Source organism: Arachis hypogaea, chromosome 19, assembly GCF_003086295.3.
Source record: "Arachis hypogaea cultivar Tifrunner chromosome 19, arahy.Tifrunner.gnm2.J5K5, whole genome shotgun sequence".
NCBI lineage: Eukaryota > Viridiplantae > Streptophyta > Magnoliopsida > Fabales > Fabaceae > Arachis > Arachis hypogaea.
The window spans coordinates 14,675,140-14,689,298 of record NC_092054.1 but is presented as its reverse complement, the minus strand read 5'-3'; the positions used below and the strand labels follow the sequence as shown (position 1 = coordinate 14,689,298).

The 14,159-nt window shown below is 30.7% G+C and overlaps 2 protein-coding genes across 2 annotated transcripts; both read right to left on the bottom strand.

Moving 5' to 3' along the window:
• On the bottom strand, nucleotides 1-2,196 carry LOC112775228 (subtilisin-like protease SBT4.9). The gene has a single exon (XM_025818723.3). The coding sequence runs from the start codon at nucleotides 2,194-2,196 to the stop codon at nucleotides 1-3; it is 2,196 nt and encodes a 731-aa protein (XP_025674508.1).
• Nucleotides 2,197-8,177: 5,981 nt separating this feature from the next.
• Nucleotides 8,178-10,614, bottom strand: LOC140182150 (uncharacterized). The gene is made up of 3 exons (XM_072228276.1): nucleotides 10,081-10,614; nucleotides 8,738-9,667; nucleotides 8,178-8,648 (listed from the first exon to the last, which is right to left on the bottom strand). Exons 1-3 carry the CDS (start codon nucleotides 10,612-10,614, stop codon nucleotides 8,178-8,180), a joined length of 1,935 nt encoding a protein of 644 aa, XP_072084377.1.
• Between the last annotated feature and the right edge of the window lie 3,545 nt (nucleotides 10,615-14,159).

Below are 14,159 nucleotides of genomic sequence, written 5' to 3'. Positions count from 1 at the left end.
TTACAGCAATGAGACATTTATAACAATTGGGCTTCGAACATGATAGGTCCCATCTGACCATACCATTGATGAGATTACCGCAGTTTCATTTGGTATCATACCAATGACATTCACTACAAATGATTTTTTCTCGTTTAATGCTTTGAAGGATAAAACCCATGGTGTCACCGTGATGTTAACTTCTGGTTTCGGTGTGATTCTTACCCTGTAACTCGAGTTGGCTAAACCAACATTTGTAACTATTCTACTAAAACTGATGTTAATATGCACCCTGGGTTCAACCAGAACTGTAAGAGCTGGATAATTTAAATTTCTTACCAAAGATTTATCTGCAGCTCCCTTGCACGGATTCAATTCTCCAGATATCAATTTGATTTTGCGATTATCATATCCTAAGTTACACAGCATTTGCACATAATCTCCCTTGTTAATGTCATAAACTAGTCCAGGATTGATTGCTAGAATTGGATTGGCTTGTCCAGATCCATATGCATATTCTCCCACATCATATGTCAGATTCGTAATCATCGGTTTTGCTGACGTCATAATAGCAGATTTAATTGCCGCAGGTGACCAATCAGGGTGAAAACTTTTCACATACGCGGCTATTCCAGAAACATGAGGACAAGACATTGAAGTTCCACTTAGAATAGTGTAATGCACAGATCTATTATCCGTACTAGGATCTTCTGTTGGTGAACCAATTGGCGAATAAGCAGCCAAAATATTAACCCCTGGGGCACTTATATCAGGTTTCAAGATCTCTGAAATTATAGCGTTTGGTCCACGGCCAGAAAATGCTGCGGGTCTAGGAGCACTCTGATCTTGACCGCTCTCACTCTTGAGAATCTCAGCTTTTGGATCTTTTGTTGAGTTTGTGTATAATTTAACAATGTCATAATCTTTTGGCAGCAATGACACCGAAGGCATTATAGTGACATAACCTAGGTTAAGATCATCAAGATCTAATTTTGCAATTGTACCAACTGCGCCAGCAGATTTGGGTTCAGCTTCCGCATGATTGTCACATAAAACTATCTTTCCTTTCACTAATTTTTTATCCAAGCATCCACATATATCCGCGTATTCTTTTTCACACTCACTTGAATTGCCGTTGCTCAAAGCAATAGGAACTCTTCTTCCGTTTGACTCGAAAGAATTAACCGACCTCCCGGTTAACACTTTTCCATTTCCAAGAATGACCTTGTCAACGATTTGCCGATCTATGGTGCTTGCTGCGACGGTTATCAACCATGGCGCAACGCTTGCTACAGTGCCAGGATAAGGACCAGCATTTCCAGCGGATTGGACTACAGGTACTCCTTTGGCCATTGCATGAAATGAGCCGATGGCAACTGAATCTGTTTCAAGGTTCAATGCGGCAGCAGCCCCAAATGAAACAGAGATGACGTCAACTCCGTCAGCAATTGCGTCATCAAAGGCAGCTAAGATGCCGTGGTCTGCACAGCCTACAGAGCTGCATACTTTGTAAGCAGCGATTCTTGAAGAAGGAACTGCTCCTCTCGCTGTGCCTTCTGCAATGCCGTAAAAGCTGGCATTGTCAACGATGTTTCCGGCTGCTATTGATGCTGTGTGGCTTCCATGGCCATCATTGTCTCTTGCAGAGTCCTCTGTGTAGAATCTTGCTCCGATCAACTTCTTGTTGCATGTGAAGTTCTTGCCACCTGCACATGTACCTTTCCACTTTTTTGGAACAGGGTCTGTGATACATTTGTCGCTGAAGCTTTCCGATTCGGGCCAAACCCCGGTGTCGAAGAGTCCGACAACGAGATTAGTTTCTACTGTTTGATGTCCTTTTGGAGCCTTTGGAAGTCCCAAGAAATCCCAAGATCTTGTTGTTTGGGTTTGGAGAGTCTTGCTTGGGAAAACTGAAACAACACCTTCCATTTCGGTTAACTTTGCCGCTTGCTGATTCGTGAGCATGGCAGCAAAACCGTTAAAGCTCCTCTTGTAGCTATGGACTAAGGATTTTGTTGGGTTGCTACCATCAAGAACTTGTTGCAGCATATTAAGGTGGTGAAAGGTGGGAGAATAAGAAGTTTTTGTTTCAGGTAATGAGCCCAAATAAACAATATGAATTTTCGGATTATTACCATCATTAGCATCACAAATAAAAAGTGTGAATGCTAGAGTGATCACCAGTACACTGCACCCAACATAATTAAGCTTCTCCATTGTTTTCAAATGTTGACAGGAATTAGATATTGTAATAAATACTTTGACTCTAATTATCTACATATATAAGAGCAACTCCAACGGTAATAAGGGCCGTTTTGGAGGTATCAAAATAACTTTTTTAAGTTTTTAATTAATGAAAAGAAATAGTATTAATGTTGGTGTAATTTTTAAAATTAAATTGTAACTTTTTAAGAAGTTTTTTTTTTTTTTTACCAAAGATAGGAGACTCGAACCCGCAACCTCTTAATTGAGTACGGAGAGACTATGTCATTTGAGCTATTACTCATTGGCTTTTTAAGAAGCTATTTAGAAACTTATAAAAAAATTAAAAAAATGACTTCTTTTATAATATTATTATTTTTTTATCATATTTTTATAAAATAAATATTTTTAGAATTAAAAATTCAAATATAAAATAACTTATTTATAAACTACTTTTAATATATATATTTATTATTTAAGTTATTTTTTTAAAAAAAAAGTTTAATTAAAATCTTTATCTAAATTGGGGCTAAATGGGGCTTTATTCTCACACATGGGAACAAAAAAGTCACTAGAATGAAAAGGGAAAAGAGTCTCTTCACAAGGACGTACGATGAGAGTCTCTTTAGAGAAAAAACTTTTAACAACTAATAATTTCTTGACACGTGGTAAATTATTAAAAAAATAAAAAATATTATATATATTACATTACATATATATTTAATTTATATTAAGTAATTTTGTAATTTTACATATAGCAATTTATTAAATAATTAAATTATAATTAATTAAATAATTATATCTTTATTTAATTAATGGCTTATATTAATTATTTAAATCATAATTAATATAAATAATTATATTAAATTAATATTAAATATCATTTATATGTTATATTAAATTATAATTAATTAAATTTATTTACATAAAAAGTAAATTTAATTTTAACATCTTATAAAATAATTTTAACAATTGAAAAAAGACTTAATTGAACACATATGACAATTTCACAATATTTATCATCAATTACAGAGCTTAACTATATTAAGTAATTTTATAAATTAGTTTAATTTCAAATTATATATTGTGTATTTATTGTTATATATGAATTTTTTTTAATATTAATATTTTTAATAGTGAATTATTTTTTAATTAATTAATTAAGTAGGACCACAGCAGGACTATAGTTAGTTTCTCCTAATGGAGAAGAAAGAAATATTTTGAGTTTTTATTTATTGTCTATGATGCAAAAAGCCAAAAACTGATGTAGAGTTACTTTTTATAATATGTGGGTCATAAATAAAGATTGAGATGAGTTCTCTACTGAAAATAGTTTAAGAGTGTACTTTTATAAAAGGGATAAGTATTATTTTGGTCCCTCAAGTTGAGGGTTGGAATCGAACCCGTCCCCGATGTATATTTTGATTTAAAATCATCCTTAAAGTCGCATTTAAATTTAAAATCGTCCTTTATAATATTTTCGGACGTAAATGCCCTTGCGTCGTTACGAGGCAGTTATGACTATCGAAAATAATTATAAATATAAATATAAATATATATATATATATAGGTGAAGTCTCTGGTGGCCAAAATACTAATGGCTAAAGATGGCTAAGAGTTGACTTTCAAATAAAATAGTGACACTTGGTGGGTTTGGTTTTATAACTTTTTAATATTCTAAAAGGTTAAATGAGTGTGCAATAATTACTAAAAAGTTACCTTGTGGATAGAATTGTCATTTGAGATTATCTCATGTGTTGTTGGATCTTAGACAAAAATATTATTGGGTCATTATACAAAATAAAATCAAAACTCCTCAAATATAAGGTCCAATAATTTTTTTGGTTAGATTGTAAAATAAAGTTTATTTCTTTAATAATTTGTTCCTTAATTTATTTGTATTTCTCTAAAAAAAAATAACCGTAAAAAACATTATGATACCCTAAAAATTTTATTAAGAGAACAAAATTAGTATTTTTTTTACGAGATATATTTATAAGCTTTATTTTTTATATTTGTTTAAAAAATTGTTGGATTGTGGGAGTGTTCGTTTTTTTTTAATAATGATACAAAAAAATAATAATGAATTAATATAAATATATAAACATTTGTAAAATTAAGTATATTAATAAAATTTTAATAACTTAATTAACATATCAAAAAATTTAATAATTAAAAAGTATCTTCTTGCTATTTTAATATGTTGACAATATTGTTTATAATATGTTTAATAATAGTGTCTTCGTAAATATTTTGTGTCATTATATTTTATTGGTTATCTTTTGTATAATATAAAAAAAAGTATATGTTAATATATAATTGTGTAAGAGAGATAAAAAAACATAAATTTAAAAAAGACTAAAATTCAAGCTAAACAATCACAAATTTTTTTTTTAAATCTAGGTTCAAATAATGAAATCTCTTTTTCTTTGTAAATTAATTATTCAATAAATTTTTGTGATTTGATTGCATAATTGATTCTGTATAAAATTTACATTAAATTTTTTTTAATGAAATTAACCATTCCATACAAGACTAAAACTTCACTAAATAAAGGGTTATGCTATATGTACATTAAAATTAGTCACTAAAGTCAGCCACCAATATAAAATATATATTAAAATATAAATACACATGTATTATATCTATTATATACTATTAATTTTACAACCAAAATGTGTCACATGTCAATTTCTTATTGCAATTAAAATAAAATTTTTCTTTCCAAAATTAACGAATTCTTCCCTCATCTCTCACCCTTTCTCTATCTCTCTCATTCTTTCACTCACTCTATCTCTCTTATATATCATTATTAATTATTAATTATAAATTTGACAATCAAAATATACAACATGACATTCTCTAATTACATTCAAATAAAATTAAAAATTTTAAAATTGAATATAGTTATATTATATATTGTATTTATATATTACTAACCAATTTAATAACTAAAATGTGTCATATGACACTCTCTTATTAAAATTTAGACAAAAATATTTTCTTCCAAAATTACTAAACCTTCTTCTTACATTCTCTTATCTATCTCTCTTGTTTTCTGTTTCTCTCTATCATTCGCATTCTATATATAATTTCTATTTTATATTAGTAATTTGACAAATCAAAATATGCCACCCAATATTCTTTTATTGTAATCAAATAAAATTTTTCTTTAGCTTACAAAATTAACAATAAGTTTTTTAGTATTTCATATGAAAGAGTTTAACTTTTTAATAATAATTAATTTTAACATTCTTTATCTAAAATTTGAAAGAATTTATAACTTGTATACTCTTAAATTTAATTAGGTGTTAAATTTGTTGTACAAATAAAAATAATTAATTTTATACTTGTTATTTAAAAATAATATTTGTTACTCTATATATATAAAAATATAATTAGATATTAGCATAAAAAAATTTATATCAATTCTAACTTTTAATCATAGTATTAGTATTTTTTTAAATTATATACAATAAATATTTGAAAAAAAAGTGAAAACATAAATTAGAAAGATAATAAGTAGAAAAAATTTAAAGCTAAATAAAAATATGTATATAATAAAAATTTTTATTTAAATTATATTATGTTGTTAATTTTATTTTTTGTAGAACAAAATGGTAGAGAAAGATAGATAATGAGAGAAAAGAGAGAGAAAGATAAAAAAGAAGAATGGGAGTAGGAATTTGTTAATTTTGGAAGTTAAAATTTTTTTATTTTAATTACAATAAAAGAATATTTGGTGACACATTTTTTATTTGTCAAATTTCTAATATAAAATATAAATTATATATAGAGTGCGAATGATAGAGAGAAATAGATAGAGAAAAATAGAAAAAAAAAAAAGAGGTAGATAAGAGAATGTAAGAAGGAGATTTAGTAATTTTGGAAGAAAATATTTTCTTTAAATTTTAATAAGAGAGTGTCATGTGACACTTTTTAGTTATTAAATTAGTTAGTAATATATAAATATAATATATAATATAGCTATATTCAATTTCAAAATTTTAATTTTGTTTGAATGTAATTAGAGAATGTCATGTTGTATATTTTGATTGTCAAATTTATAATTAGTAATTGATAATGATATATAAGAGAAATAGAGTGAGTGAAGGAATGAGAGAGATAAAGAAAGGGAGAGAGAGAGAGAGGAAGAGAGAACTCTTTAATTTTCGAGAGAAAAAATTGATTTTAATTGCAATGAAAAAGTAACATGTGGCATATTTAGTTGTAAAATCAGTAGTATATAATAGATAATAAATATGTATTTATATTCTAACATATATTTTATACTGGTGACTGACTTTAATGTTTATAATATGTATTTTACAAATATTAATATATTTATATTAATTCATTATTATTTTTTTCTATAATTATTAAAAAAAACCGAACACTCTACAATCCAACAATTTTTTAAACAAATATAAAAAATAAATCTTACAAATATATCTCGTAAAAAAATATTAATTTTGTTCCCTTAATAAAATTTTTAGGACATTATAATATTTTTTACGGTTATTTTTTAGAGAAATACAAACAAACTAAGGAATAAATTATTGAAGAAATAAACTTTATTTTATAATTGTGCCAAAAAAATTATTAGACCTCATGCTTGTGCAGTTTTGATTTTATTTTGTATAATGGCCCAATAATATTTTTGTCCAAGATCCAACAACACATAAAGTAACCTCAAATGACAATTCTATCCACATGATAACTTCCTAGTAATTATTGCACACTCTTAACCACCCTTCATACTATTGAAAAGTTGTGAAACCAAATCTACCAGGTGTCATTATTTTATTTGAAGGTCAACTCTTAGCCATTTTTAGCCATTAATATTCTAGCCACCAGAGACTTCACCATATATATATATATATATATATATATATATATATATATATATATAGGAAATTAAAATGAATGGGAAAGTTTAATAATTATACATTGAATTGAAAGGAGGAAAGGGTAAAGCAGCGTGGAAGCCATTGTTGCAGAATTCACCGTGAGGACCTGCTGGAGGGAAAACGCCATGGCTGCATGAAGCTCAACCTCATCGCGAAGCAGGGCTTTGTCATAAGGTAGGCTGCTACTTTGTTCCCATGGTGAGAAGCCGGTGTTGCGAATCTCGGGGACCAAGGAGAACCCAGGTCGCAGATTTTGGGGTTGTGTCTACTTTGAGGTTTGTTTATTTACTTTTTCTCTGAATTGGGTCTTCTGGGTGATGGAAGGGATGGTGATCTCTGTGGGTATGTGCAGGTGCAAGAAGGCTGCAATTTCTTTCGTTGGGCAGATCCAGAGACAGAGGTGGAATATTCAGAAATTGCTAGGTTAAGGAAGAAGCTTTCGATGATGAAATCAAGAACCAAAGCGGCAGAGTGGAAGCTGAAGTTCGTTGCAGTGTTAGGATTTTTTGGGTGGGTTGGGTTTGTATGTTTGCTGTTGCAGAGTTGGTCTAAAGCAACGCAACAGTGTCTCATTCCATTGAACTTGGTATGAAACATGTGTAGGTGTATTTTGCTGTTGTTTTTGTTGGTGAATTGGGCTGGGGTTTATGTATTAGGGGGGGTTCTTGATTGTGGTATGTTGAATGTATTTCAACATGTATATATGACTGTCTTGTAAGCATGGTTGGATATTGAAATGAGAGTGAAACTTTTTCTTGGCAAAACATGATTTCCATGACTGAACAATAAGATAACAGTGTCATTAAAATGGTAAATGTCTAAATACATAATAAGCATAGTATTTGACATTACCAGAACCTTAAAAGAAACTTAACTCAAAACAACCTAACCATCAAAAGGATTGGCTGGGAACAAGCCAATATTTCACTACAACCAACAGTAGCACAAAGACAAAATATAAGCAACAAAAAGTAACAAAATATAAGCCAATATTTCAGTACAACCAACAAGTCCACACTGGATTAACCAGAACCTTAACACAAACTTAAAACAAAATAAACCAACATGCTAAGTGTTGTCATTTCCCTAAAGCAATCCCCATTTTCTTGGAGGCAACTTTGCAATTAACTTCAGTTTTCTAGGAGAAACATGAGGTCCTCCAGTAAAGCTAACAGAGTAGTGCCCAGTGAGTTGGCTTGAAGCTGTGGCAAGGGATGGCTGAGATGCTGGAAGAGTTGTGGTGGTTGGTTGTGATGATGAAGTTAAAGGTGCTGAGCTTTTTGGGCCTGCAATCTTCCTGGGTGGTGGATCAGACTGGGCTGAAGGTGTGGGCTTCGTGGTCCCCTTGAGCCTGCCTCTAGGCCTTTTTGGTTGTGCTACAGTGTTGGATTGGGCTGAACTTGTTGGCTGTGTTGCTGAAGCAACTTTTCTCTTGACAGTGAGCTTGGGAGTGGGCTGTGTAGATGCACTTTTCTTTCCTCCCTTAGCAGCTGGAGGGATAGAGTTGTTGCTTCCCCTGGATTGCTTGCCCTTGCTTTGTTTCTTGAAATTTTGGGCCTATGAAACAGTTGCAGTCAATAGAGATGAACATAAGGCTGAGTGAAAAACTCTCAGACAAGCAATGTAAAAAAATTTAATCAATATACCTCATTGTCAATAGGTTTAGGGTATCTGCTTTTATTATGTCCAACAACACCACATATAGAGCACCTTTGTTTCTCCCCCTTCCTGGACATGTGAGTGCGGCTGCTCTGTTCTTCATCTCCAGCAGCTGGTTTCCTTTTTTTGACTGGCCTGTAACTAGGCCTTCTGTATGGGGGAGGCATTACATTAGGATGTGGTGTAATCTTCCATAGGTAAGGTCCGTTCAATGGGTGAATTACTGCCTCGTAGCACCTCAAGTATGCTTCTCTCTTGTAGCAGTCAGCCACATAAGGTTCCAACACAAGCCCTTTGAACTTGATGCAACTAATTGCATGGACACAAGGTATTCTACTCAACTGCCACCTTCTACAAGAGCACTCAGAGGATCCTAAGTCAACAGTAAACATATCTAACCCATTCATAACCTCATATTTTTGAGCTGCAGACCAATATGGCCGCCATTCTCCAGCAGATCTAGACCTCCTCTCCAACTTTATTCTAATCCTAGGTAAGATTGTCCCTGCATACTTCTGAGCTAAATCCCTATTCTCTGCCCACCTAGTCATCAGTTTAACCCTGATCTCCTCTAATATTGTAAGTATAGGTTTTTCTCTAGTATCAACTATGGCAGCATTAAAGCTCTCAGACATATTGTTAACCAGTGTATCTACTTTAGAATTATAGGTAAATCTAGATCTAGACCAATACCTAGGAGGGATAGCATTTAGGTATCTATAGGCTTCCTGATTCACAGCTTTCAGTTCGGCCATGTTCCTCTCCCAGTCCCTCCAGTGAGTCGCCTTAGCACACCTCCACATTAGTTGCTTCAATTGTAACCCCGGAAACCTTTTCCTGAAATTGCTGTATAGGTGCCTCACACAGAATCGATTCTCCACACCTGGTATAACATCATCGTATGCTGGCAACAAACCCTGCAATCAGAAAATGGAAGACCATACAGTGAGTGATACTTGAGATACAGTAATTCATTGTGTCAATGTACATAAGTCAAAAAACATAATTGGTTACACTTGCTTACTTTCTGCTAGTCAGACATGAAAGTAGTTCTTCCCATCTTCTCAACACCAATGTCAGATGCAAGATGACTTAAGAACCAAGTCCATGAGTCCTTGGTCTTGGCCTCTACAACTGCATATGCAATGGGCATCATTTGGTCGTTTGGATCCCAACCAATGGCAGTGAGCAGTTGTCCCCCCTGTGGTGTCTTCAGAAAATAGCCGTCTAGACCAATGAAGCTCCTACAATGGTTGAAGCTCCTCTTGCATGCTTCCAAGCAAATATAGATCCTTTGAAAGATACAGTAACTAGTCTATGATGAGGCTACCTCATTATCAAGTTCAGGGAACCTTTGCACTTGTATGCGAACGGATGAACCTGGATTTGCCCGCATCAACTCATGTGCATAATCATATATCCTCTTATACTGCTCTCGGAAGGTTCCCTGGATTTCATCAAGTGCAATCTGCTTGGTCCTCGTTGCCATTGACTTGGTGACAGTCAAGTTCCACTTTTTTTTAGCCTTTGACACTAACTCCCTAATCTTCACCTTCGGATTTGATTCGACTTTCTTCTTGAATGCCTTGCCTAGCCATCTAGAGTGCAAAATCCCTACCTTGTATGCTTGTGTACATGTGTGAGTCAAATTCATGCTGCGAAGCTGCCAAGTATCATCTTCTTTCATCTTCGCAGCATACAGCCAAAACGGACACTCGCTAGTGAAAACTGCCCTAACCCTTTGCAGATCACACTTCCTAAATGTGATTGCCCGAGCGGTCTGCACGGCATATGCAGTCACAGTGTTCTTGAACTCCTCCCTGGTAGCATACACTGTGCCCACTTCCCACTTGTATTTCCTCATGTCTTTTTTATGCTTGTGAACTGGATAACTTTGTCCCTGGTGGTCTGAATCTGACACAGCACCTCCAACCTCATGGTCATTCTCTATTTCATCACTCCCTACTCCATCCTCATCCTCAAAGTTTTCAGTTGCAACCCTCTTATTTTTTACTGCCCTACTTTTTTCATTCACCACATTAACATCTTAAAATCCACTAACAACAGGATCAAGCTCATCTTCACTGCTGGTAAAGTGTAAATCATCTTCAGTCTCTTCCTCTTCCTCAGATGGTTCATACTCTAAATCAACGCTGTCACTATCACTATAGTTACCCATATCAGCTTTCAGATTAACATCATCACCACCCTCTGTATTCTCGGCCCCAGAGATATCAGCAGCTGCTTCAGATTTGTTTAAACCAGCATCTTCTCCTCCATACACAACCAGCTGTTGTCCCACATCATCCATCCTATGATCCCCCCAACATCAATGTATCCAGAAGCAGGAAACACCTCTTCTTCCTGAACCTTGTGCACTACATACAACTCAACATAATCTCTTACCTCAGCTATTTTGCACATAGCAATGGAATCTGCATCAGACTTAAACAACTTCAAATTTTTTTCCAAATCTTCATGTGTAGGATCCTTGAACCACAATGAAGGGATATTCTCCTCCACATATCCAAACTGCTTTAACTCTGCATAGGTTTCAAATACGGACCACCGATCACCATCAATCTCTTCTATCACTGTTGTTTCTTTCCCCGCATACTCTAACGGCCCATTCCGATAGGTAAACCACCCCCATGTTAGACTTTCAGTTTAAAGTACACCATTGTCTTCTCCAACAACCTATACACAGTGCCATATCACACAAATAGAAGAAAAAAAATTAAAACCTAAACCACACAGTGATGTTTATCCCTAATCTCAGTAAACAGTAAACAGCGAAACATACTTGATAGAATGTGCACGACCCTGCCTTCCAGTAAACCAGACTCGGCTGCGATCTTCACTCCAAGAACACCTTCTAGCGTTTCTGATTCTTCCCTAGGGCACGGTGGAACAACATTAGTGAAGTGAAACGTTATGATTAATGTTGGGTTTACGTTGAGGGTTTGGAAGCATATGAAGGGGTGAAGTGTTTCGCACGAAACACAAAAACTTCATAAGGGTATCATCGTCATTTACAAAAAGTTTACTTCGTCAAGGACGATTTTAAATTTAAATGCGACTTTAAGGATAATTTTAAATCAAAATATACATCAGGGACGGGTTCGATTCCGACCCTCAACGTGAGGGACCAAAACAATACTTATCCCTTTATAAAACTATTCCTCTAAAAAATTCAAGAAATAAAGATATTTTTTTCATTTAAAGTGTGATTTTATACTAATTGGAATATTTATTCCTCGTAAATAGAGATATCTCATTGGACAGACTTGTTAATATCTTATCTAAAACTAAAATTTAAAGTAATATCTTATAACAAAATTATGTAGTATTTGAAAAATTTATATTGTAATAAATGTATATGGTGGTAATTGATTAGGATTGGATAAAGAGGAGAAGAAAGTAGAAAAAGAAAATATATAAAATAATTAAAAATTAAATTGCAGTTTTTTAAAAAACTATTTAAGAGCTTATAAAAAGTTAAAAAAATGACTTCTCTTATAATATTATTATTTTTTATTACATTTTTATAAAATAAATATTTTTAGAATTAAAAATTCAAATATAAAATAACTTATTTATAAATTACTTTTAATATAGCTATTTATTATTTAAGCTATTTTTCTAAAAGGAGTTTAATTAAACTCTTTATCCAAACTAGGCCTAAATGGAGGCTCTATTCTCACACATGGAGACAGAAAAGTTACTAGAATAAAGAGCGAAAAGAGTCCTTTCACAAGGTCATACGATGAGAGTCTCTTTAGAGGAAAACTTTCAACAACCAATAATTTTTTGACATGTGGTAAGTTATTAAAAAAATAAAAAATATTATATATATAACATTACATATATATTTAATTTATATTAAGTAATTTTTTAATTTTACATATAGCAATTTATTAAATAATTAAATTATAATTAATTAAATAATTATATTAAATAATTTAAATCATAATTAATTTATTAATAATTATAATAATTAATTATATTAAATAATTATATTAAATTAATATTAAATATCATTTATACGTTATATTAAATTATAATTAATTAAATTTATTTACATAAAAAATAAATTTAATTTTAACACCTTATAAAATAATTTCAACAATTGAAAAAAAGATTTAATTGAACACATATAGCAATTTCACAATATTTATCATCAACTATAAAATTTAACTAAATTTGTTTTTATATTAAGTAATTTTACAAATTAGTTTAATCTCGAATTATATATTGTGTATTATTGTTATATATGAATTTTTTTTAATATTAATATTTTTTAATAGTAAATTATTTTTTAATTTATAAATTTAATAAATATTATTATAAAAAATTAATGACTATATTAATTTTAATTACTTTAATTAATTAATTAAGTATGACCACAATAGAGACTAAAGTTAGTTTCTCCTAATAAAGAAGAAAGAAATACTTTGAGTTCTTATTTATTGTCTATGATGCAAAAACTGATGTAGAATTACTTTCTATAATATGTGGGTCATAAATAAGGATTAAGATGAGTTCTCTACTGTAAATAGTTTAAGAGCGTACTTTTGTAAAACTATTCCTCTAAAAAATTCAAGCAATAAAGATATTTGTTTTCCATTTAAAGTGTGATTTTATACTAATTGAAATATTTATTCCCTGTAAATAGAGATATCTCATTGGACAGATTTGTTAATATGTTATCTAAAACTAAAATTTAAAATAATATCTTATAACAAAATTATGTAGTATTTAAAAAATTATATTGTAATAAATGTATATGGTGGTAATCGATTATAATTGGATAAAGAGAAGAAGAAAGTAGAAAAAAAAAAAAAAAACATTATGCGAGAGAAAACAATGCAATATAATACAACAGTGGTAATAAAGTAATCTTAGATTTAAGTTTAGAGAATGACTAGAGAAAAAGATAGTGTGTAATACACAAAGAGAAAATAATGAAAATAAAACTTAATAATTTTAAAAGAATAATAACATTAAAAATAATTTAAGATGTTGAACATATATTTAAAATGAAACATACAAGTGTTATTTTATTAATTAAAATTATGTATGGATATGAAAAGTTCTTTAATTTTAGAATTTTATATTTTTTCAAATTAAATAGAATTAAAAAATAAATAAATTTAATAATATTTATAAATTAACTATTTTGTGAATAATATTTATAAATGTTTATATTAATCTTTTATTTTTGTTATACATAATAACAATATAATAATTTTTTTGATCATATCTTATTTAGTTTAATTTATTTTATATATTCTAAATGTTAAACAATTTGTAAACATTTTTATTTTTATTTTAAATTATTGATATCAAACTCAAAATTTTAAAAATAAATGTATAAAATTTAAATTCTTAAAATAGTAACAATTAGAC

Bases quoted from the DNA above. Each gene is read 5' to 3' on its own strand.
- LOC112775228 (XM_025818723.3), bottom strand. From the start codon at position 2,196: ATGGAGAAGCTTAATTATGTTGGGTGCAGTGTACTGGTGATCACTCTA.
- LOC140182150 (XM_072228276.1), bottom strand. From the start codon at position 10,614: ATGAGGAAATACAAGTGGGAAGTGGGCACAGTGTATGCTACCAGGGAG. The intron at 9,668-10,080 runs GTAGCCTCATCA...TTCTGATTGCAG, and splicing joins TCCCTGAACTTGATAATGAG to GGTTTGTTGCCAGCATACGA. The intron at 8,649-8,737 runs GTATATTGATTA...ACTGTTTCATAG, and splicing joins CTAAACCTATTGACAATGAG to GCCCAAAATTTCAAGAAACA.